This window comes from Ixodes scapularis, unplaced genomic scaffold (genome assembly GCF_016920785.2).
Source record: "Ixodes scapularis isolate PalLabHiFi unplaced genomic scaffold, ASM1692078v2 PGA_scaffold7__128_contigs__length_106722199, whole genome shotgun sequence".
NCBI lineage: Eukaryota > Metazoa > Arthropoda > Arachnida > Ixodida > Ixodidae > Ixodes > Ixodes scapularis.
In genome coordinates this window covers 36,415,089-36,440,780 of record NW_024609882.1, presented here as the reverse complement: position 1 = coordinate 36,440,780, position 25,692 = coordinate 36,415,089, and the positions used below count along the sequence as shown (strand labels likewise).

The following is a 25,692-nucleotide window of genomic DNA, read 5'->3' as shown; positions in this document are numbered from 1 at the left end:
TCGCGAAGCGCGCGAACGCTTCTCCCGCTTTCCCATTCGTGCGGAGAGGGCCTAAGCGGAAAAAGAGAAGGAAGAGTAGGCATCTTCCTGCGGGAGGCGCTCTCAACCCAAGCATCGAATCCGCCGTTTCAGTGGTTTCAGCGTGGAGCAAGGGACAAGAGTCAAAGAAAAAGTCGTGTTACGCCGAGTAACTGCAGCTTCTACTTATATATTTTTTGTGTCTTTTGGTAGAACGGTTGAAACTGCTCTGGAGAAGTAGATAGACAAGTTGGGATGCTTATTTAACTCGAAAGATTCATCTGGACATGTGGCGCACTCTTAGAAAAAAGGGTCAGTATAGTCCTCCCTAAAGGGAGGAACGCTCTTGACACATATGTTCCTTCAGAAAGGGAGAAACTTTCGTCCCTTAAGCAGGGGAGGAAAAGTTCCTCCGTCGACTGCATCTCATTATGGCGGCCACGAATCGAGCAAATCGAGCTCGGTAAGGCTTAACGAGAACACTAAGTCTATTGCACGAAGCGAGAGGAGCAGGAAATAAAAACGTAACACGAGCTTTCCGCGAACTGTATTTATTTCCGAAGTTTCTTTACCCCTGCAGGTAAAGAAACTTACGTTTCGAAAGCATGCAGTCACTCAGTCTTCTCATCGTCAGCACTGCGATGTTCAACGGAGACAACCGGCACTCAGTTCGCGCACTTTATGTCCTACCTTTGCTATTCCTCGAGCCACAATTCCTTCGTCAACCGTTGCGTCAACCGCACATCACGGAGGAGTGAAAATCATTCGCCCGCAAAACCAAAAGCCGTTCTCAAAAAAAAAAAAAAAAAAAGCGAATCCGAAGCAACCTCTCGGCTTATCTCAGCACGGTAACACGAAATTATGGCGTAGCCGCGTAGCGTAAAAGAATGTTAAATCGCTTGCCACCAGATGGCAGGGTCAAGCAGAGTAATCGCACGTAGCTAGGCTAGGTGGCGCTAGGTACCGCCCAATTCATGTTTTACAAAAAAATATTTGTATTTCCTTACGCCACAATTGCGTTTCCTTTTCTTCAGAATCTCTAACACATGTAGACACGTTGCGCACACTACAGACATCAGGTCAACATATATTGAACGCATACACAGGCATCGCACATACAAACATCAATACAACAGCACACTACCTCGATCACTACTACCGAGCCCTGCGTTTCCGTCTTTTATAGTGGTCGTTTTGAACGACCGGAATTTTTCGGAGACTCCCTAAGCAAAAAAAAATATTCCGAACATGTTCATTTTTTTCCAGCAATGTCATACATCTGAAGCTATTTTTAATGGCTCAGGGGATGAATCTCTTATTAAAAAGAAGACGCTCGATCATGCCATAATTATTTGAAAGCCAATAAATCGAGCCGCTCCATTGTGGTTCCAAGCCATGAGTTTGTTTTCCCGCATGGCCCTACGTAGCCAGTATTTATATTGTAGTGTTCGTTTTTCTATTTGTGCTGTTCGCACAAAGCTGCAATTGCCGTCTTGAATTAATCTCTGTAGAGCGGATATCCACTCAGCTGGAAGTGATGCTTCAAGGGCACAGAAATCGCTTTTCGATCAACTTGAATGCAGTCAAAGCCGCGACTTCCGACAACTGTTAAGTGTACGGAGCTGCGCCGTTGCGAGCTCGAAAACTTCTAGCGCTCATCCCAGCGCGCCACTTAGAGGGCAGTTTTTACAGGAACCGTAATACATTTAAACGGTAAAATAAAGGATAGCGTTTTTTTTTATGCTAAACTTCCATTGTAAATATACGTACTTTCCGTCATACTTTCGTACTCTTCAGTCTTTTCCCCAGAGCGCAATCGCTCTCGGGGACCGACAGTCGCATTGGCCACTGTACGATAGGAGCGTACCGTTCAGTCCAGCGTTCCAACATGACTATCCACACGTCGATCGGCTTCAGCTAATCCCTCAAGTGGTTTTAAACTATTTAATGTAAAGCGGAATGTCATCCTGCGACACCCCTCCCCTTCCGATCACGGCCCGACCAGCGGCATCAATGCCCGACAGTTTACGTCATCTAATCTTGTTGTTACACCACTGATACGCGAACACACGGTCACATCGGCGATAATTCCAGTCTTCTGTTCACAATCCACAACACTGCCATCACGATGTCGCTGACACGAAGAAATACAGAACCACGTTGACGATGTTGCTGACACGCAGAAGAATCACGTTGAACGCCGGTTGGCACTCGGCACGGGACAACGGAACCGAACTCGGCACGGAAGGCACCCAGGCAGCCGGCAGGAAAACCTGCCTTCCTTGGACGCAGTTCCCGCGATTTCCATAACGTCGAAAACGTCGACACAGTTCCTCGTGGTTTCGCTGCTGTAGTCGCTGTAGTTCCGCGTGTGTCCCGCAAATTGGAGACGGCCGTCTTACCCAGTGTATGTAGCGCTGCTGGCACTGCTCCGGAACTTCGCTGTTTCTAGCGGCTAGTTAGCTCGTTTGATAAAATTAGTGGTAAAAACGTCAATGCAACCGAAATGTTGTGCACGTTTGGACTAGAAGACGGAATTACAGGCGGCCTTCGCTGCCGCTGAAGCTCAATCAACTGAACATTAATTTATTAAACAACGTGCGCGATGTGCTCGAAAAACGAAACCGAAAGAAGATGGGTCGGGAGGGCGAAAGCTTTCTCCGGTCTGCCTGGAGGAGGAAAACGTCTCGGAGAATAATAAGGAGTTTAATTTTCCTTTCATCGGTCTGGGTTTGTTTATGTGTGTTTTGGTAAACAAAAATGAAAAAAAAAAAAAAACTTTACAAAAAAAACAAAAAAAAACCACTTTGCTGGGGATCGAACCGTTGACCACTCGTTCAGTAGCGCGATGTTCTACCCCTGCGCCAACTGAACAAGGAGGAACTCGCCCTCCTCCTTTCATCTGAACTGCCGTTCCTCCCTTCTCTGGGCAACTTGTCCGCAACAAGGAGGAACAGTCGCTTTTGCTACCTTTCTCCTCCCTTTTTTCTTAGAGTGCGGTTAGCCCTAAACATGCGCCTTTTGATATATATTTGACTGCAATCTGTAGCGCGGATAATGGGGACATGTGGCGGCGAGACCATAGACTGGCCAAACACTCCCCATATACGGCTCTGTGATGACTAGGAGGACGTCGCCACCTTGCAGCGAGCGACGGAGTTAGCGCAGTTACTCGTACTGCTGAAGACCGAGTGGAATGAAACGGCCAGAGAAGCCTTCGCGCGCGCGCTTCGGAATCTCGGAGGTTATGTCCCCGTTTACAGAAGTCACGCCTTTGCCGCTGGGTGGCGTCGTCTCCTCTGGAGTTACAAATAAACACACCAGAAGGAAACGCGTTCTAGGTATACTATGCTTGGTTTAAGTCCAGGCGCAACCAACGCTACGAGCTAATGGGGCCAATCAACCAGCATCAAACGCCTATAAGTCACTGGGCCTTTTCTGTTTATGATTGATTCAGGGATGATAGAACACGTGCAGAAACATGACGAAGACCATGATGTTGCCCTTTTGACGCTCTCTGATTGGTCCCATCAGCTTGTAGCGTCGGCTGCGTCTCGACTTCTTGCGTCGAGACTGACCGAGTGCAACTGCAACGGCTTGCGACGTACGGGTTGCTATGGCAACAGATGCGTGCGGGTTGCTATGGCAACAGATGCGTACGGGTTGCTATGGCTGTTGCCATAGCAATCCGTACGTCGCAAGTCGTTGCAGCCGCGCTCGGTCCGACTCGACGCAAGTGTGTGAACCAAACTTTACAGTGATAAAACGACGCACAACGACTCCACTAGGTTCGCGCTGGTGCACCGAAACGTGGCTCCACTCAATTTAAGCAACGTTGTCCCAGTCAGCAAGATCACCAAAGGTTAAAAACGGGATAAGAGAGAGAAAGACAGTCAGGACGCCGGAGTAGACCTGCGGAGTCAAGATAGAAGGCATTGCCATCTCTTTCAAAGGCACCGTCGAAGGAATGCGACCCTCCCTTCACCCACCCCAAACAAAAGGATAAAATCAAATAAAACGCGAAGCAGACACAAACGACTCAACAAAATATCGAGACAGGATGCTGCCTGAAGGAGGAACCAAATCCGATAATCCCTTCTCGCGTCACCGGATTATTGGGATCTCCTCTTTCTAATCCGCAGGTAAGCTCCCCCCCCCCCTCCCCCTTTCCCCATTCCCAGCCCGGCATTTTCCGAGACAGACACGGTCGGTGTTTATTTTGCTTACAAAAAGGAACGCGCCATTCCATACTGGGTCTGACCATATATGGCATTATGCCAAAACATAGCGCACTTATCTCCTCTTGGTCTCGGAAGAAACTGCCAGCAATCCGTAAAGGTTATCCTCCCCATCTTCAGCGTGCATAACTCACGCCGGTATCTGCGGGGCAGTGCGATAAGTGTACAGCACCAAGAATGGCCACAGCATATGCGCCGAGGAATCGGTGAACTTCGAGATCTACACAAACATTGACTTCATTTCGCTTCATTAAGATGGGGTGCCCTACATATGATTCTTATTAGTGATGGGACGAATCTTTATCCGAATCGAGATTCGGAGCCGAATCTGAAGATTCGGAAAGATTCGGAAGAGTAGCCGAATCTCAAGCGATTCGGAAAAGTTCGGAAAGATTTGGAGCGTTGCCCGATCATGTTGATGAGTGTTTTAACTTTTCGGGATATTAAATTCACTAAATTCTACAAAGCGCACACAATAATATTGTTCGCGCTGCCGTCTGCAACCAGCGACGAATCTCCGAATCTGCCGAATATTCGTCGCGAGAAGTTCGGAAATTTCTGAATCTGTCCGAATCCGAATCTCCGGTGATTCGTCCCATCACTAATTCTTATGGTTTCATCGGTGCAACACAGGGACTGAATCCAGGACAAACGACAGTTAGAAATCGTCTGCTTTTCGTTAAAATGTTTCCTAGTTATAGAATACAGGGTTTAATTTTAGGGTTCAACTCGCAACTCGGGTGTTTCAGGCAGTAATGATCAAATTGTAATCCAGATCAATGACTGATTTCCCTCAATTCTACGAGATAAAAAAAGACAAAGACAGCCGGGACGCCGGAGCAGACCTGCAGAGTCAAGATAGAAGGCATTACCGCGTCTTTCAAAGGCAACTTCGAAGGAATGCCACTCTTTCTTCACCCACCCCGAACAAAACGATAAGATCAAATGATAAAATATATATTAACGAAGGATCTTCTCAAAGCGACCGCCTGGGGACAGATGTATCGCAAAGCAGACGACACCTTTTAAGCAGACGACGCCAAAAGCCCAAACGGGCCGACACCATCTTTGCCGCGGCAACGCGAATTCCACCACGTCGTCTGCTGCGACAGAGTGGGGCGTCGACTGACGGATGTTAGCGACTCCCTGAGCACGCAAAAGCAACTACGCTAAAGCCGTAATCAGCTACAGCAACGACAATACCGACGAGAAACGTGGGAGGAAAAAAAAAAAAAAAAAAAAAAAAAACAAAGAGTTAACAGAAAACGAGAAAGAGCTAGGCCTAAACGGGACTGGCGCAGAAACGCAAAGCGTCATCTTCAAACGCAGCGGCGGGTCCTTCGGCGCGGTCAACCGAGCTTCCATTTGTCACCGCGTCGCCGCCTTCTCCCAAACGGTCGCCGCCTTTACCCTCGAAACCAGGAGACCAGCAACTTCCGATAAAAGGGAAACGGGCTCACTCACCGCTACGTTCTATATAAAGCACCGCCACCTCCGCGAAACAAAAAAAGAAATAATAGAGTGGGTCCCCTACGTTTCTGTGATTTTTTTTTCTTATTCTTTTATTCACTTTTTTTTAGATATATATACTATTTACTCAATCTGCGACGTTTTTTGGGGCGTTCCAAGGGACGACGACACATTTGACGAAGTAATTTCCGCTTCATCTTTCATGACCATTTTTTTTTTCAACATTTTCTTTTTGAACAACGTTATAACCGTGATCCGTCTTGATGTTGCCGTCATCTATATTTATATATATATATTTTTTTTTTTCCGATGTGAGCATTCTATCCCGCATTTATATGTAAACTTGTGCACCTGGTGACTGGAAAAAAAAAAGGGGGGGGGGGGGGGGGGGGATAAGTCGTCGCGAAGTTGCCCACCTTAGCGGGAGTGCTGGAACCTTATTTGACGCTACGACTAGAGATTAGACCCATTTCAAAAGTCAGAGCCATCTAGAGGCAGTCTAAAAAGCTCTAATATTTGTCTCTCTAATGGCGGCGATCGTAGAACAAGCTCGCCTAAATCAAGCACCCTCGACTCCATGAACCGAGGCCGACATAAAGACCAACTTGATAGGATACATTCCCCGCTTTCAGCTCCACGGTTTCGAATGCGTTCGCTTTTCCTGGTGTTGAAAAGCTGTGTGATGCCTCCTAGAGCCACTAAATAAGCTGCGCTAAGAGTACCTGCACTCCGTTCCCCGACATTGTTGTGGGCGCCGCCATTTTGGCTCGTATGCAGAACAGACGCAACGGCCGATCCTCATGATTCAAAAGTGCGACTTCCTCAGCATTAGATTCGGTGATAGGAAGGTCATGTATTATTGCTTTGCTCAGTCGCGGACGGTTTAAACATTTGTGGAGGGCGGAAAAGCATTTCCTGTGATTTCGGATAAAGCTTCAGATAACTGGCAACCATGATTTTACGAAACAATATGGCCAAGTGTCGTTACTCTGAAGCGTAGCTTATTTAGTGGCACTAATGCCTCCATTAGTGTGTCAGGTTCAGCGCTGGACATGATGAGATAGGCTGACTTTTGAAAGGAGTCTATTGACTCAAATCCAGATGCGTGTAGACTGTAGAGCCCCATTTTCTTCTTTATTTATCATTCACACTAACTGTACTACATGGAAGCCAAAGCTGGCGTTTTTCATTTTTGGTACATATTTCTCGATGTATTTTTCTTCCCTTGTGCGTGTGCCGCAATCTTTGATCTGATCGCGAAACGATTTTGGCGATCGTGCGAAATTGAAAAGCGAAGCAGGGAGAAGCAGCAGAACACTTGACGCGATAACGGACAAAGTAATATCCGAACCGAAACCGCTCTACTGTTACGTACAGTGCTTGATTGCTTCGTCGATCTGCCACTAGGGGCGTCCGCGGAGCGCAGGGTTTCAAGACGAATCAGTTTTGATTCCGCCGTTGCTCCAATTTCAGAAGAAATAATTCCATCGCACAGCGGAAAAATGTTTCTAACAAAGGCTTGATGTGTAGCGTATTTTATTCATTGGCGTTCATCCGTTGAGCTGCACAGTTAGAAACCACCATGGTTACAGGTACGTTAGCTGCATGAAAAGCCGATTAAAAACCGAAAAGCAGAAAGAAAAAAAAACTACGCGCACAGTGGTGATTGTTACTACCGTAACTAAAACTACAACTTTTTTTTTGTTTTTTTAAACAGTTGCTTGTACTGACATGTACGTTTTTTGTTTTGTTTTTAGGAGTAAAGTTTGAGCGATGTAGACGTTTATAAGTAAATCTGACGTTCATTGATCAACAAAGAATATCTTGAGGTATCGCGATGTTTCCACGCAAGCAATCTGGGAGATCCTAGAACTGACAAGGGGCCCTTTATTCATTTTAGTATTCAACACGAACGTCGACCGCATGGCATTAACATATCGGATGTCTGCTACTCATTTAGTCATCAGTGCCGTGGGTCAACGTTATCAGTTTGTTACTTCGGCACGAGTTCTTTGTGTCGTGTAATTTCCCTTTCGTTCGCTCAAAACTTCAAACAGCAACACACACACACAAAAATAGAACGAACATTAAAAATGTTTAACGATTAATTTACCCATAACCCAAGGAGGTTAGAAGACATGGAGAGGGCATGATGTCATTCGTTCAAAGCCTAGACATAAAAAAAAAAAAAAACGTAAACAAGGAGAATGTAAACATCAACCAGATTTGGTAAACAACGAGAGGCCTAACGCAAATCACGTAAGTGCATTTTTTTTTTTTTTTCGGATCGGTTGGATTGTTGCGATGGGCGTTGAAACGAAAGCGTGTGGCGTCGCACGTTGCCGTGATGAGGCTTTGCTGTGCGAGCGGCTGCAAGAATCACCGCGGTCGTCCTTTCGCGGAGATCTCGTTTCACCGGTAAGGTCCGCGTGCATTACATTTCGAATTTTGCAGTAACGTGAAACAATTAGTGATCCTCTGACGCTCACCGAACTGAGAAAGCGATGAGTTTCGTTCCTCGGTCACCGTTGCGGCAATCACGACCCCATCGAAGAGGATCCGAGTGTGTGCGGACTCCGTGACTCAGTGCACTTCAAAGCATATGACAAGAGCGTGTCGAAGTGCAGAGCCGGACTCCTCCAGTGACAGCTCATACGTTGGCTTCAATTCCGGAACGCTTCCCTCCTATCCGCTGGTGAAGAAAAAACACCTGTTAGGCGTTCGGGTGATAAAGACGGATTTAATAGTTGGTTACAAAGATACATCGGGCACGAACACGAGACGCTCGCGCTGCCTAGTCAGCACGACACAGGTACAGTGCTAACATACGCACGAAAAGAAAAAGAGGGAAACTAAATTACTGCTGAAAGAAACTGACGCGCAGTCGTCGGCCGATTAATTACCATCTCAAAATGAGATAAGCCAACAACATTCGCAAAGTGCGAAACCGATGTTACGTATCTTCCGCTAATTACGATATCTTTATACAGCCACACGTTTGTTCCGCTGCGATTTAGGACACTGTTATTAAGTTCGACACGTGAGCTCACAGGCAATCGACGCTCAATGTTTTTCTTCAGTTGCGATGTGCACTGACGCGAGCACCGGCCGACGTACACGAGCAAATTTATCGCGATCCTGCTTTGGGTGAATGTCCAACAGCGTACATATCAACCCTCTGCCCTGCCCCGTTCGCCATGAACATAAAGGCGGTCGTCGATAATCACCGAGTTTCCAGCGAAGACAAGAACCGAATGCCAAGCATACTGGTACTCGTCGCTCGCCGCTTTTGGTATTGTGTCGTTACGTAATGCACCGTGTTTTCTCGCGACAAGCTCTTTCTTGATTGGCTGTAAAATCCATCAACAACCGCGAGCATCACGGGAATTGGGCCTCCAGTTGAGGAGGTTTGTTTTGGTGTGGCGCGGGAGGGTGAGAAAGAGGCTATGGCTTGCGGGAGCTACGAGGCAGACGTCGTGCCCTCTCTATGTCTTCTAATCTCCTTGCCCATACTACGGCAATATCCGAAATCATCTTATTTGTTGTTCTTCTTGACCTAGCGCTCGATGTTAGGCATAGCTTCGTGCGAGCCGCGCACATTGAAACCGACAAGGTGAAAAGGCGGGCATGCAGCTAAAAAAAAACGCTTCGGCGAAAACGAAGAAGAAGGGAACAACGGCAAGCTGAGCCGAGATCCGAAACAGCGGCGCGGCCGCCCGCGGGGTGACACGAAAAGACCGCTGTAACAGCCGGCGATTCCGCCTATAATTATACCTGCATTCTCGTACAAGACGTCTTTGACACCGATGGCATACCCAGACGCATCGTGTCCCAGACGAGCGACGGCACACAAACACACACACGCATACAAACAGACAAATGTGCACACACATACAGACGTACGCGCACAAAACGAACAAACAAAAGAACATTTTAGAGCTTTTGTTTCATCGCGAGGAACAAGTGTCTCGAGAGGGTATACAAAGACGACGTAAATAAGCGTCCACGACATAACGCAAGAGGAGATCGTGCCGGGTTCCGTGCTATAAATTATTACTATAGCCACCAAACGAACATTTATGGGGACGGTTTAAGAAGCTGCTGGTAGAAACAATTGGGGGGGGGGGGGGGGGGGGGGGGGGGCTGGAAGACCACACAGAGTTTTGTACCTTTGGCAGGGCTCAAACAGATAGGTAACTTAGTTATAAGTTAAAAGATATAACGCATCGCGACTAATCAGACTGCTCGTAATAAATTACTTCCACGAGTAATTGTGTGATGGTTCTACTATCGTTTAGGCGTGGGGTAGTCGGGTGGCTATTGCGTTTAGTATCCTTCACCTTCACTTTTCCCCCAACGATTCGAGCCCATACCAGACACTGCGCCTATGTCAACTTAATCATGAAATATCGCAGGATTGAGAGGAGAAGCAAAGCTGAAATCTTGCGAAAAGACCAAAATTCAGTAAATAAGTATGCTGCAGTATATATGCATGCTAAAGCAAGACGAACCGCATTAATCACATGGGGGGATCGGGTGTCGAGTGTGTTTCTACGCGAGCAACATACTATAATACACTTATTGGGCTGCTCGCGTAGAAATCCAAAGTTCTTATCGGGTAGGCGAACTGCATGACGCTACAGGACAGACCCCAAGATTCCTGACTATACTGCATGCGCGAGCATTCGCTGCACGCGCTCCGAGCTGTGGTGCCTTAAAGGGAAACTCCGCTCAATTCCGTAAAGTTCGGGAAAATGAGCGATTTAACATTTAAAAGCATCAATAAAAAGCACTACGTCATTTGCCTCGCGAAAGATGCAATATAATATTAATAGTCCTTTTTTTTTTTTCAGCAATTATTTAGCTGAAGTTAGCGTCTCGTGTAGTGACCCTCTCTTTTTGTTCCTGTTTTACGGCGCATGTTTCTTAAAGTGAGGGTGCACACCAATATATATTATATACGGCCCGCGGGCCACAAGCGACCCGCGCGCCGAAACCCGCTTACTTTGCTTACAAACAAAAAAATAGAATGTAAACCGACATGTCCAGAAACTTTTTCTCGGAGTTCCAAGAAACAATTCAAGGCGTTCGAAATGGAGAGTTAACTACGACCTGTTCCGCAAACCCCGGGCGATTCGTCGTGTCAACTCGAGCTCACCGACCTCCGGTGTTCGCCAGCACAGAAGTATCTGCAACGGCAGCTGCTCGAGTTCTACAAAAACCTCAGCAAGAACAAGTACAGGAACCTGGTGGATCACGCCTTGAAACGGTGCACTTTTTGGGAGCACGTACGTTTTTGAGCAGACCACTCATGGGGGGGGGGGGGGGGGGACTCCAACAAGAAACGGCATTGACGATCCACCATGACGGACACGACATTGCGAGGTGCGCTAAAGAAGGCAACGATGACACCAGCTATTGGAAGCCTGACTGATGCAACCAAAAACGTGCAACGCGTCTCACTAGCTGCGGCCTTACCCAGTTTGCAATAAACATAATTTTAGCCCTCCTCATTTTTTTCAGTCGTACATCCCTGGTTTCAAGAATCGTGTACCAACTAGCTCAATCTCTCCATGGTGCAACTACACTGTAGTGCAACTGCGCCTCCCTTTCGTCACGTGACATGGGTATGGGAGCGTGATCACGTGACGAAAGATAGACGTGCGACTGGTCCACCGAGCACGCAGCTTCCACCGCAGTTTAACGGAGTATGAAATGGCACGGCGCTATAAAGCCGCCGTCGCAATCCCACGTGGCGAACCTGAGCACCGACGCGAAACAAAAGGAAACTCCCCAGGGCTTGGCTGCCTACCGGTTGCTTCTCCTGAAACAATCTGGAAGCTACAAGGCGCCCTCTTCCTCGACACATCTCCCCCTTCTCCCTCCCATGCCCCTACGGGGGCCCGCCTCTCGTGATTTATGACTCAGCCGTGCGTATCTAAAGCGAGGCACATGCTGCTCTCCCCTTACGTCGCCAGCAGCAACATTTTTCTGGGGAGGGGAACGTGGTGTAGTGTAACAAGTTCCATCCTGCTTCCATGCTCCCTTTCTTTCACTATTTCGTTTATAGTAGTCTTGTCTATCGGTATTTTGCTTTTCAATAACCGCCGAAGCTGTTTATCGAACTAACACACTTCCACGTCCGGGAGGCGACAGAATGAATACACGCAAACAGACCTGTACAACACGCATTACGGAGTAGTCCAGTGAGATTGCTTAAATGTATGAGGAACTTTGTAATTGTTTTATTAGTTTTCTTGGTTTTTTTTTGTATTCTTAAAACAACAATCTTCTCTCTTCTTCAGGTAATGAGATTACAAGTAAGCCTTGGTTTGTGGCGCCCCTTAGAGCCATGGCTAGAGGGCCGAGACGATCTTTCACACTCCAGCGCACTTCAGCCAATTATTTCCATCGTGCGTAACACAGGAAGAAAGAAAGAAGCCTTATTCAGGAACTGACAGCGCGACCTCGCCGAGGAAGCCTGGGGAACTATAGTGACTTTTGCGAGCATTCCTGCATTGAGATTAATTTGTTCGTGCACTCGTTTATTTCATGTGCTCGGGAACAGCGCATTGGTTACTCGTCACGACCTGCGACACATAGCTAGATATTTGGTCGGGAAAGAAATCATGAACTCTTCAAAATTTGCACCAAAGATTCCAATGTTCACTGCACTGATGGTGTTACTGCGAATGTTGAATGGGGGTCATAGAAATTCGGTCGATGATTTGATCAGTAGAGGAAACCGGGGTAACCCTTAAAACAGCGTGTCTGCACGCACATATTAAAAAGAAAACACATACGAAAGGTCGCACTTTCCTTTTCACTTCGTTATACTTAGATCCAGTCTAGAACAGTTTTCAGCCGAGGCCTAAATGTAATACAGGTTTTACTTGAGCTAGTTAGTACATACTTGAATATGGTCAGCTGAACAATTACAAATTAGAAAAAACCGTGAGAGGAAGTCAGCGGTGTGTATGTATTACCTCTCACGGTTTTTTTCTAATTTGTAATTGTTCAGCTGACCATATTCAAGCCTAAATGTAAAGTTAATAGGTTCCACGTGGCAAAAAGAATAAATGAATTAGTCGGAACTTAATCCGTGATCCCGTGCTACGGTCGTCGCGGACGGTTGGCTAACTTACAGCACCGGTTCGTAGTCAAAATTCACTAATCGCACCAGGCTGCGAGGATCAGATCTCCGAGCAGCAACAAGCTTAATAACCCGCCTCGCGCTCTTTCCTCCTAAATGTTTTTTTTTCCGTCTTTGAAAGTAGTTTTTGCGTACGTGTGAAAGCACGCGGCTAAAAAAGCAAATAAAAAAAGAAGTCATCAAATTTATTAATGAGTAATAATGCGGCGCTATCGCCTCGAAAGGAGGCATTGAGCCGCACCGGCTCGAATCTGCTCACCTTTCATGGATACACTGGATAGATAGAAATAGAAATGCAGTGAAAAATACAAAAACAGAAATGCACCGGGCGTATTAATGGGTTTTTCGATGCGGAAGATACGAGCCTTATTAAATATCCACACTCCAGCTTTTTCGGCTTTTTCTCTTCATACATATAAATAATATAAAAAAATACGCGAGATTCTTTTCTTCTTTCTCTACAAACAAAATATGGAGAAGTACGGGCTTTGCCACCGTATAGATCGTGTGCATGCAAGACGCGCGCGCTCTATACGCACGCGGTGGATCAAAGTAACGTAGGAAATAGACTACTTAAAAAAAAAAAAAAAAATCCCTGCATGCAACACTGCGCACGTTGTATTAAAGGGGTCATGAAACAATTTTTCTACTTCTTCCTCCTTAGCTTTAATCCTCAACTCAAATGCGAATTGTGAAATCACGTGGTCGTGACATTCCTTCGGCACCGGTGCGATGACTCCTAGCTACCACCGTGCTTTTTACGCACACCATAAAACTTGTCATTCCTTAGTGACAATAACTTCCGTCGGGCACTCATTGACCACGAACGCGAATCCAAATATTCGTCGACGGATTGATTGTTGACGAGCGCATACGTCCGAGTGACGCAGTTCTCGTGTCCAATGCGTGAGCTGGGCTCTGCTGACGTCAGTTTGGCGCCGGTGACGCGCTTTTGGAACCGCGGATGTATCATAGTGAAAAGGCGGAGAGGTTTTGAAGGCAAGAAGGTACAAAATAGTCCGCTATATTTTCAAATGTTTGTACCGAAAAGCTGGCTTTTGACTTTCTAGCCTCTTTCTTTTGGCCAACTAAACGATATGCGATTAGTAAAGTCCCAATTTAAAATCATTCATCCCAACCCAAAATTCGTTTCATGGCCCCTTTAAGGGGCATCTTTGGCCATGGAGTGGACTGGCATCGTTTGGATTTCGATCGCCATGTTGGCAAAGTAGTGCTATTTAACACTCCGTTAAAAAAATCGGCGTTTGTTTATTGCATCTATTTACCTTCGTGTACTGTCGAGCTGCCATAGGACAGGGCGTGTTTCCCTTCAACGTCGTGTTTCGTGAACTAACATTACGTCCAGTGACTGTTGACCGATGCCTTTTTTAAGACGCTGCGCAAGTTATGATCAGCCGCCTGTTTCACGGAGGCTTATGGCAACCACATCTGTCACCACCAGATGCGCCAGATGATCTTTCAGGTACCCGATGTCAGCTGACATTGGGGTACCCCCTTCCCTCCCTCGACTAAGCACGATAGCACCCCGGTGGTCTCAAGAAAATATTCATAAACCGACGTGATTACGGCAATTATTATACCCGCCTACCGTCGGCGCGACGCCAAAACCTCACCTCCCCCAAAACAAAGAGAACCCTAAACGTATAATGACGATAATAATTGCACCGTAAAAGGCAACAGTATAACGAAGTTTTGGCAACAGTCTCGAGGTCGTTGCCGAGCGCCAAACGTCAAAGGTGTCATTTGGGCGTTGAAATCCTGTTTGCTCCCTTCCTTCTCGACGTAGAAACTCCAAAATAACACCAAATGTCTGAGAAAAGAAAAAAAAATCAATATACGAGGTGTCCAGACTAATATGCGCGGAACAAATATTGAAAGTAAATTGCGCGCCGAACAACAACAAAAAAAAAAAAACTTCATGTACGTATATGTTGGAACGTAGCAGACTCCAATAAAGGGTATCGTTTCACCTTACAATACAGCGCAGCGGACACCACGAGCCATCCCAGCCAATCCGGCGCTACAAACCTGTTACGTGATCACGATCGCGTCCCGCGTTCGCCCCTTCCCAAAGTCACGTGATACTGACACGGCTTAGGATTGGTTCCAACGTCTCGTAGCGGTCGCTGCGGTCTATCGTAAGGCGAAACGGAGCGTAGCAGACGACGCAAAGAAAAGCAGACCCCCAAAAAAGGCGAAAAGATAAATAAGAAATAAGTTAAACCGTTTCTCGAGTTCAAATATTTTATAACAGTGCTCGGCGGAAAACCGCGGTGCTCGTTCGCGGGATCGTAAGTGCCAATTAAAACTTCGTTACAGTCTCTAATGAATCGCGGTATGCCTATCATTATAACTCGCTTCGTTCGCGGGGCTTCGCAATATAATGCGGACTCCTGCGATCGGCATAACCTCATAACAAAACAAGGTAAAAATAAAACAAAACAAATATCGCGCGTTGCACTTTTCGTGGGTGCTTGCGTCAGCACGGAAAAATCGTGCCCCCCCCCCCCTTTTTTTTTTTTCAACGTACGAAAAAAAAAAAAAAAGAGAATGTTCGCGCCCACGCATTCTCCAAACACAAGGCGCAATCGCGTACCCGACAGGCGATGAAATAATGGCGCGAATTTATTGCAGACGAAGTTAATCTTGATATTGGCCCCGCAGATGAGGTTTGTCGAACATTATAGACTCGCTACAGCAACCCTGCCGACGTCAAAAAAAATTGGTAAGGAATGCGTAAATGAAACTATACCCTCTCTAAAATTAGCCTAGCTTTTTTTTTTTTTCAAATATGTTTTTAGGTACGCGGAAAGTATATCGTAAGCTATTGCAACCATTATTGACGCTGCGAGTTGTGAAAAGTTCGGGCTTCGTTGAGCCGTGGACATTATTTATCACAGAACCATGCCAGGACAGGGAACATACAGCAGCTTATAAACGGTGTCACCACTGTTGAGAAAAAATGCCAATTATCAGGGAGTTTTAGTACATCGTTCCGATACCTCCGATAACGATACGATCGATGCATGCGCAAAGGCGTCGGCGGAGCGTCGGGTATCGTTATCGGAGGTGTTGCAACGATCTACTAAAGCTCCCGTCAAAACTTCACTGTCCTTCCTCGCGCTTCCAGATTCAACTTTTTTTTAAGGCTCACGATCATTTATTTATGTATATTTGTTTTCACTTTGCAGCCGGTAGTTGGGCGGTGGACGGTTCCTTCCGCGTCACCAACAGGGGCTACTCTCCCGAACTGGTGGACCACTCCAGCAGAATCTTCAAGTCGCTCGCCTCCGAAGTAGCAAGAGCGGTAAGTTCACTGCCCCCCCCCCCCCTTTTTTTTTTTTTTTTTCTTTTCATGTTTTTTTTTTTTTTTAAGATGTTGTTTTAATACACCCACTCGATGCTGAATCACACATTCTCCTCTACTTAGAACCGAGTTTTTGTGACCTCTTACGACGAGAAAACACACTGGCATGCTGGCGCCATCTATGAGGCGGCCGTGGAACTACATTCCGCTAGAGCGAAGGTTTCAGAGTATATGCGAGATCAAATGTACGCACTGTCTATGAGAAACGGTCGTTTATAACATTGTCAAAAGTTTTTGAAACCAATAGAAAAATGGTGGGAAATGAATGCTGGTTAAACTCACACCAGCAAAACGAAAAAAAAACGCGCATATTGTGTGTGTGCGTGCGTGCTTGCGTGTTTGTGTGTGTGTGTGTTTTAGGGAAGCGCTTTATCACATCCGATACGGTACGATAGGCCCTCCGGTAGGAACTGCGCATGCGCCGTACCGCAGAAGACTCGCACATGCGCAGTTCGTACCGGAAGGCCCTTCGCACCGTATCGGCTGTTCAGAAACGGTTCCCTGAAACTATTCTACTGTCTGCAGACTGTCTTTTGTACGATGGATTACCGGCGCGACCTCGGCTTTAGGGTATAGTGGTGAAAACCTTAGGTAGCCTCCCTGTAAAGCTACTCTATAGTGCTAAAACTCCGGCACCCGACAGATATACTTCGGAACGTCGTTACGTCCGCAAATCGAGTTAGGCGCAGAAACAGAAAAACAAACAAAACAAAACAAAACAAGAAAACGGCCGAGAAAAAGGAAATACCATTCCGCGTTCTTATTTATCGCTCAAAAAGTCCCCATGTGTCAAAACTCGGGAGAGAAATGCCGGAAGCCTGCCGTCGCAAACACCAGAACAGACCGGAAATACGCGTCAAGGCTATTTCCTCTCCGGCTAGAAAAATGTAGTAGAACTAAAAAGAAATCGGTCCTTTCCCATCGCTAACTGGGAGAATAAAAAAATAAAAATAACTCTTCCGTTAAAAAAAGAAAGTGAGCAAATACTGAAGCAGTTTTTTTATTACTTTTTCTCGCGCGATGATCCAAAATCGCATTAGTTTTATTTTACTTCATCGCAGAAAAAAAAAAAAAAAAAAAAGTATAGCTATAGCGGAAGGTTGTGGGCTGACTTTATAAAGGCTTAAGGATCAGCGAAAGAAGCGGGGTGTTAAGGTATCGCGACGTGGCCAGATACAAAAACGCGACGAATCATAACATCGAGTCGACGTATAAAAGAAAAGTTGGAAAGACGGATAAACCGTAACTGTAGCACAGAGCCTAGATTCGAGAGAGCATGCAACCCAAACTACGCAGGACGTTCCTGGGCAGGTTGGTCGCAAGTGCGCGTGCGTTGCGTTGTCGTGCGGCGAGGAGGAAAACGGGCGTCTAGGTGGCGCAAGCTACCGCCTGTTACCAAGAGATGTTACCCAGTAACATCCATCCATCCACGCTTTCCTCCTCGCCACACGGCAGGGGAGAAAGACGGAGAGTTTCCAACACTTGCTGACCACACAGGAGGGTAGAGGAGTAGAGGGAAAACAGGCAGACAATCGAAGAGGCTTAGTCCTAGCTTGAGCAGAGGGGGCACAGTGGATACCACTGACAGCGGCAGTGAAGAGGAGGAGCAGAATTGTGTAACAATGGAGACGACCACAAGAGAATGGGACGAGGCAGAAAGTAAGGTTCCAGCAGGTACAGCGACAGGCCCAGACGACATACCCATGGAAATCATAAAACACTAGAAAAAACAAGCAAATTGAAGTTACGGTATGCGACTAATCAAATAATTATGGGAGGAAAGGTACCCAATGATTGGAAACTAAGTAAAATCATTAAGTCGTATCGCCCGATAATGGCAGCTTGAGTTCCATACAGATTAGCTATGCAGATAGTAAAGCGAAGAATGGAGGAATGGGTAAAAGATATGCACATACTGGGTGAGCTCCAGAATGGATTCCCAAGAGATAGAAGACTGGAGATGAACTTATTCGTCACCACTCAAGAGATAGAAGGCTGGAAGATAACTTATTCGTCACTACTCAATGTATACAAATAGTAACAAAGAACTTAACTCCTTTATGGTTAGCTTATTTGGACATCAAGGGAGCGTACGATAATGTGAGCCAGGAAAAGGGTCAGCTGAAGGAGTATATTTTATAGATACAAATTTGGTTAGGTTTCTTCAGCAGTTGTGCACGGACAATAAGGTAGGGCTGTTTATTGACACCTCTGCTTTTCATGATATATCTCAGTGAAATGGAAAAGAAATTAGAGCCGAGCAACTTGGGTTTTGATGGGAGTTATACGGAAGGAGGGAGGAATGTAATACAGTTAATACCAGGACTGATGTATGAGGACGACATAGTGCTCATGGCAGATAACCAGGATACATTACAGGAACTAGCCGTAATATGTGGAGAGGAAGGGGACGCCTTGGGCATGGATTTTAGTAGTGATAAGCGTGGAGCAATGGTGTTTAACGACGAAAAGAGGGAACCCCTGAGGATAGAAGACGTTTGAATAGGCCACGTAGGAAAATACAAATATCTGGGAGTCTGGCTCAATGAAGGAAGGAAACATCTATACCCGCATTGTTCATACGCGGCGCGACGTGGTGCTTACGAGATTTGGTTGCCCGAGGAAAAAGCGATGCTCTTGGCGTTTAGGACGTGTACGTCTTAATAAGAGAACATATGTCTAATCTACAATTCACCTACATATATCTTAATTCTCTACATAAAGGGAGAAGCCAGACTATTTTTTCTATGGTTCTTGAGGTGAAAGCGGGTATAGAGGAACACGAAGAGAATGTAAATAGAAACAAGAAAATAAATTCATGTAGTATGAAGGTCAGGTCACTATGGAACTACGAATAGATATGAAGTGGTCAGGGGTGTATGGAAAGGAGTGATGGTAGCGGGACTGTCTTTTGGCAACGGGCTACTGCGCATGAAATCAGAGGTTCAACCGGGATCAGAAATTCGACAAAGAAGCGTCGGCAGATTGGCACTGGGAGCACATGGAAAAACACCAAATGAGGGAGTACAGGGGGACATGGGATAATCGTCTTTCGAGAGCAGGGAGGCAATTAGTCAGTCGAAATTCGAACAAAGGTTGACCGGAATGGATGATACGCGGTGGGCACGGAAGGTGTTCAAGTATTTATGCGTAAAAAGCTTAAACAGAAAATGGACAAACCTAACCCGAGGGATTACATTTAAATACCCACACACTAGTGATGAGGCTGAACAGACTACTTCAGTGGAAAAGAGGGTGAAAGAGGCAGAGAGGAAAATGTGGGAGGGAAGAATGCAGGAAAAATCAGCTTTAACAGTGTACAGGCCACAAAAACAGGACATAGGAAAATCAGGTTGAAAGTTCTCTGGGAAGCTTTTCACTTTTTGAGGCGAGAGCAGGAGTTTTGAGGACAAGGACGTATAGGGCTAAATTTCAGGAGACAGACACATTATGTGCCACATGTTATAATGAGAGCGAGACACTATAGCATTCTGTTTTGAAGTGCACGGCGCTTCGCACTGCTTTCCCTGAGGGGTTAACTAGCACAGCTGGGGACAGGCGGGACAGAGGAAAATTGGGACTCCCTCCCGCGTGGCTCCGGTCCAAAGTCTGAACTCTCTCTCCCAGCGGGTCTGGTGCTGGGGTAACGCCGACAAGGTTTGACCTGAGGAAAATTGGCGACTCGATCCTCGGCGGGGGGAAAAGAAGGAAAAGGGGGGCGATAATGTTTTTTTTTTTTTTTTTGCCCGATTTTCCAATGGTCATCTTGGTGATATTCCACACTGCCTGGAGATAGGGGGGAGAAAATTGGTCTTAGAAGGGCGGGAGGAGTCATGTTTGTCTTTATAGACTTGGCTAGGTGGCGCAAGCTACCACCCGTTACAAAGGGTATATATAGTCATTAACATCCATCCATCCATCCATAACCTTGCAGGCGACCAGTGCGAACCACGCGACACCGATCGAGCAGTTGCAGACACTCTGAAATATAGGCACACCAGTATATAGCCGACGGATTCGCAAAATATGCGCCGTACCTCGCCGCTACTAGAATAATATATATATATATATATATGGTTAAATAATCACGTTAGCAGACGTCAACAACAAACATACAGGGGAAACAAAAATAAAAACAACAACTGAGAAACTAAGCAATATTTAGGAAAGAAACTTACACCCCTTCTAAAAGTTTGCAAACAAGAAAAAAAAAAAAAAAATAAGGCGCCCGAAAATCTACAAACCGACTGCAAAGTAAGCAAAAATATAGATAAAAGGCGCCAAGATAGAGTGGTAGCAGACGACATCGCGAACGGGCTTAGCAGACGATCATCGAAAGCGGGTAGGAGGATGCGCGCACCGATGCGCCCGCAGCGAGAGCGCATCGCGGACCATATGTATTTCGCGTTTCATCTCCGAAAAAGGCTCGCGTTCTGAATATGTGAGCTTTATGTTTTCATATTTTGCGTCCGGTTCGTGCCTGCATCGCGATAACGTCTCGAGAACGCAGACGAGAGAGATATTGATATTTGCTCAAAGCAAATCCTCCTTTTTTATGTATTTATGTTTTTGAACGGGTCGGGTCTTCTTTGATATAAAAGCAGAAAGAGAGATGGTGGAGTATTTCTTTTTCCTCAGTCCCTATTTTTACTGTTATTTTTCTCAAATTGGACTAGATGGCCTCTTCCTCCAACGTCGAAAGTAAAAAGTAATTTTTTTCATTAATATTTGATATTTATCATTTTGCTGCTTTGAGGCTCTAAAGAAAAAATAAATAAATTAGAAAAGTTAATGTGGAAGAATCGTGACATAGCATCTGACGACGTCTTGACGACATTCTAGTTTCTTTCCATTTTCAATTTCCAACTTTCGCGAAAGAATGTAATAATATCAATAATAATAATAATAATAACAAAAAAAACATACTACCCGATACGGCAGAACGAAGCTCTACAAAACGACGATGCGCGGAAAAGTCACGAAGTAGCTTTAGAGTTCGCCGAAGTCTGCTTTCAATTTTGTCAACATTATTTGTTTCCCCCCCCCCCCTCTTTTTTCTTCTTCTATCAAACAGACAGGCATATATTACTGTTTTATTTTTTTTTCTTCATAATACTGTGTATTCGGATAATAATAACTAACTACAGACGCTGCCGCGGTAAAAAAAAAAAATATATAAAAAGAAACGAAATTCGCTTACCGTGAGGCCTAATCCCGAAACACGGACTTTTATTATGCTCTTCAAATACAGTAGCTTTTCGCAGCAGTGCAGATGAAGCCCCGGGGCCCTCATCTAATACCATGTGCAGCGCAACCGAGCAAAGCACGCACTGTAAACACGCGCTGACAAAAAAATAAAATAAAAATAAAAACGAAGTCCGCAAATACGCAAACGTGACGCGGCTGACTTCGTTCCGAACGCGCCGTGAGCACTACGCGTCCGTTCCACAGGCCTCGCCGTGACGTCATAAACATGAGATGAGGCGTAGAAACAAAGATATCAAATACGTGGCACTATACGAGCCGTCGAGAGCCCCAGCTATTTCATCGGCATTTGCGCCATCGAATTCCGGGCCCACCTCGCTTTCCTTTCTTCAGCCTCCCGTAGCCATCGCCTGCAGCGGGGAGCGGGTCCGTTTTTAATGGCTGTCGCCCCGCCATCCCCTACGCGATTGGCCAGTGTTGAAACCCGCCTCATTGCTCACCCTTCCGACGGTTCGAAAACGTCTTTTCAAACCGTCGTGTAATTAGCTACCACGGGCTTTAATGAAACTGCAAACGGACTCATTAATAACAACAACAATACCAACAACAACACGGGCACCGATTAATAACTACAGCACAGAGACAACATCACATACATAACACTCCGAAAGAGTATCAAGAGGATATATAGTGAGACAGAGCAGTAGAAAGGGGGAAAAAAAATAACGAAATACTGGAGAAGTGTGTACAGAGGAGGCTAACGATCTCGTATGTATAGGCGGATAAATGAGACGTAAGAGATATTGCGTCGCTCTAATGGTGTAATGGCTTGTGGCTCTTCCATCGGGCAATAAAAAGAAAATACCGAAGACGCGCGATCGCAGCTTCGGAAGGGGGAAGGGGGGGGGGAAGCATACCGTCCTATAATTGCGTCGGATGGGAATTTACCGCAAAGTAGAAATAATAATGTTGCGTGTATATATGTTCATACGGCCGGAAGTTAGTCAGCCTCAACGGGCGTCTGGTGTCTCAGCTGTAGATGAGCAATTTAGCCAGTGCTGTACAACCGCTGACCTGGGGTCTTGAACGTGCATCACGCAGTAGTGATACACGACCGCACGCCTGTACGATGCTCATCCAGATCGAAACGGGCAAGGGCGGAGATTGAGCCCAGGATCCCTGGGTTCTGCAGGGCTATAGCCTTTCGCTCCACGTGCTCCGAGCTGGTGTGCGCTAGCCCACTGGGCCACCGATCCCCTCCCGCAAAGTCGTCGGTACACAGCGGCATCTTCCGCGCAAACAAAAATATCAAAATGAAGCGCAAAAGAAAGAAAAGAAATGTCACGTAATTTGAAGAAGGGTCCATCATCCGGAGAGCTTCTTCCAAAAGAAGAAAAGTCGCGAAAGCTTTAGTGGGCTATTTCTACTGTCGTGATCGTCGTTGCATTTCAGGTCCACACGATGACACAACCGGTTTTGTTGCGCACTAAAATGCGATATTCGTGTTTCACGTCGTCTGCTTTCTTAACTTCCAGATGCGTCTTGTGATGTATGCGTCAAACCTTCGCAACTTTCATCGTCGCCGGCGCATATAACACAAACTCGAAAGCGCGTATTGAAAATACATAAATAAAACAGACTACAAGTTTTACTGCAATGTAGTCTTACTACAACAAGGTTTGCTCAGACTTCATCGTCTGCTGACGCCATCTTGAGGAACAGAGCAGAAGGCGGGACGACATCCAGCGAGCATCGCGATCAATCACTGTACCCATACATTAAAAACAAAAACAAAACACGTCCATACCGTTTTCCCTACGCTCGCAACCGCGCTAAATAACGCACCAAATACAAATTTACAGCCAATGAAAAATCGCTTCCGTCGCGTGAAGCCGCGTCGCCATGTCACTGACAATGGCGGAAATCGGGGGGACCTCCAGCCCGAGCCCCCCGCACGCTTTTCTTCAAACCAGGCTTATTTTCAAAGACCCCCGGACAAAACTCCGTCGGCGGACAAAATACAAAAGAAATCGTTCTTTGAAGCGCGAGAAAGAGAACGAATCGGAAGAAAGGAACTTGAATCGGGCAAATACACTTCCCAAAACACGGGACGGTGCAGGTACACACCGGTTCAAGCCCCGCCTTCTGCTCTGCTAACATAAAGGTCGGCCTCTTTCGACCTGTCCCCCTCTGGTGGGCCATTCAGACAACACAGAGCGAACAAAAAACACGTTGGCCTGGAAGGAACACAAAAATGGGGGACCCCCTCGGACAATTGGCCGTAAATCGCCGCTTGAATGCATCTTGACTGCGCGCTCCGATGCATGCCACTCCCAAATGTAGAATAAGCAAGGAGATTGGATCTTCAGAGATAGCCGGCTAGTCGTCTTCTAACCTGAAAAAGGGTTTAGCCAGCGGTATCCAATCCTTACAAGCAGGAAAAGCTCACTATGCAAGTTCAAAAACGACTCGGCAGATAGTCACCAGCGTAAACTGCAGTGGATGACTTGCACATTTTGTGAAGACGTCTATCGAAAACAGTACGATGTTGCATTATAAAATCTGACGCCAATTCTTTTTTTTTTTTTCGTTTTGAAATGCAGAATTACATTCTTACTGAAGCTAACTGATTTAGCCTTGAAGCGTGTCATGGTCGGAGAGAGAGACCGCAGCCAAAGCTATACAAGCGCGAGCTAACCCGTGCTCCTAGCTTTGAGACGTGCATTTCTAGCGCGAGTGCTCGCGTTGTGGAAGAACTTTTCAAAGTAGCGACCACCTCGTGCTGTCGTGCTTGTGACATTGGCTGCAGTCTCAGTTTAAAAAAACCCTGACAAAAAAAAAAAGTTTTTTTTTCTTCCAGTTTGGTTGTGACACACGTGTCGAAAAATTAATTTTACGCGAAAGAAAAAAAGAATTTTTGGAGCAATATTGACGTTGCGAGATTTATTTCAAATTTTGTGCGCAAAGTCCTTGACGTCACAGAATAATCATGCACTCTTTCCACCTCAACGAGATGGTCATACACTCTCTCCACCTCAACGTGATGACCAAGTTGATCCACCTCTCCTCCACGCGCCCGAAATGCCGAGAGAGAAAACAAGTGGAAAGGAGGTGACTACCGACTAAATCGCGTCTCGCCCCGTCAATGTTGCTCTTTTCTTTTTTTCGCGTATATTTAATTTTTTGTTACGCGTGTCCCAACCAGACTGTTAATTTTTTTTAGGGGTGAGTGGAACACACCTTTGCAACATTCACAAGTCCTCAGCCCAGCGTGCAATCGCTTCGGAAAGCGAGCAAATCACGCGCCCTGCGCACGAACAGCCTGTGGCCGGTGCCATTTTGAGTGTTCGTGCGTATGGCGCGTGCTTTGCTCGCTTTCCGAAGCGACGAATACGCACGTGCTGAGCTGCGTAGATCGCACGTTGGACTGTGATTCTGTAAACATTGGAAAGACCCAAGTTAGCTGCCAAACACCTGCGTCGCGGTCTCTGCGGGGTGCAAAACGCATACACCTGGCTTGTGATCGTTATCTTTCTGTTGCTGACGATGATAAGACAAAAAAAAAAACTACCTAGAAGATGTCGGTGACTTAGTTATACAGCGCTGAGTTGACAACTTGACGCTGGGGCCGAGGTGGCACTTTGTTGTTTGAAGAAATGTCAACGGAGTTTCCGGTAAAACATTAATGCCCAGAGACTCTAGCGTTCTCGAAATAACACCATACAACGTTTAGAGTGATAAATATGCTGTAGAAAACAGCGTGCTTTCTGGTGTTTACGAACTATCCGGAGCTGCGCGTTTCCGCTTCTTGCGCGTTTGTGCAATTTTAAATAGTTTTGTTTCTTTTTCTTTTCAACAGCTGGACGAGTTATTCTACTTAGGCCCACTCTCGTCAGACTACAACATGACTCAAGTTGTAGAATTTAGGTAAGTGCACTTTGTGATCCCAACGTGCTAAATTCGCAGCAGTAGTGATTCATTCTCCTGCAGTCACTAGAAGAGACGCAGGGGGTAACTTGGCGAACTGCAGCACTCTAAAAAAAGCCCGTACATCCGCTTTCCCGCACAACACTCGGAGAGCCAATCACCGCAACTTGCGAAGGCAGCTCGGCGAATGACGATGGCGAAACATATGTTTAGACCAAGAAACGCAGTCTGAGTTATGACATTAAGTAATGCAAAATGTCACGCTTGCATTGCTTAATGTCACAACTCAGACT

At 46.1% G+C, this 25,692-nt stretch overlaps 1 protein-coding gene across 1 annotated transcript in view; it reads left to right on the top strand.

Annotated features, from left to right (window-relative positions):
- LOC8042735 overlaps positions 1-25,692 on the top strand; it is a 137,929-nt gene that overhangs the window by 99,009 nt on the left and 13,228 nt on the right. Inside the window, exons 5-6 of the mRNA XM_042286355.1 lie at positions 16,092-16,207; positions 25,332-25,399. Of these exons, the coding sequence (XP_042142289.1) occupies positions 16,092-16,207; positions 25,332-25,399 (184 nt within the window). The remainder of the gene's footprint in view (positions 1-16,091; positions 16,208-25,331; positions 25,400-25,692) is intronic.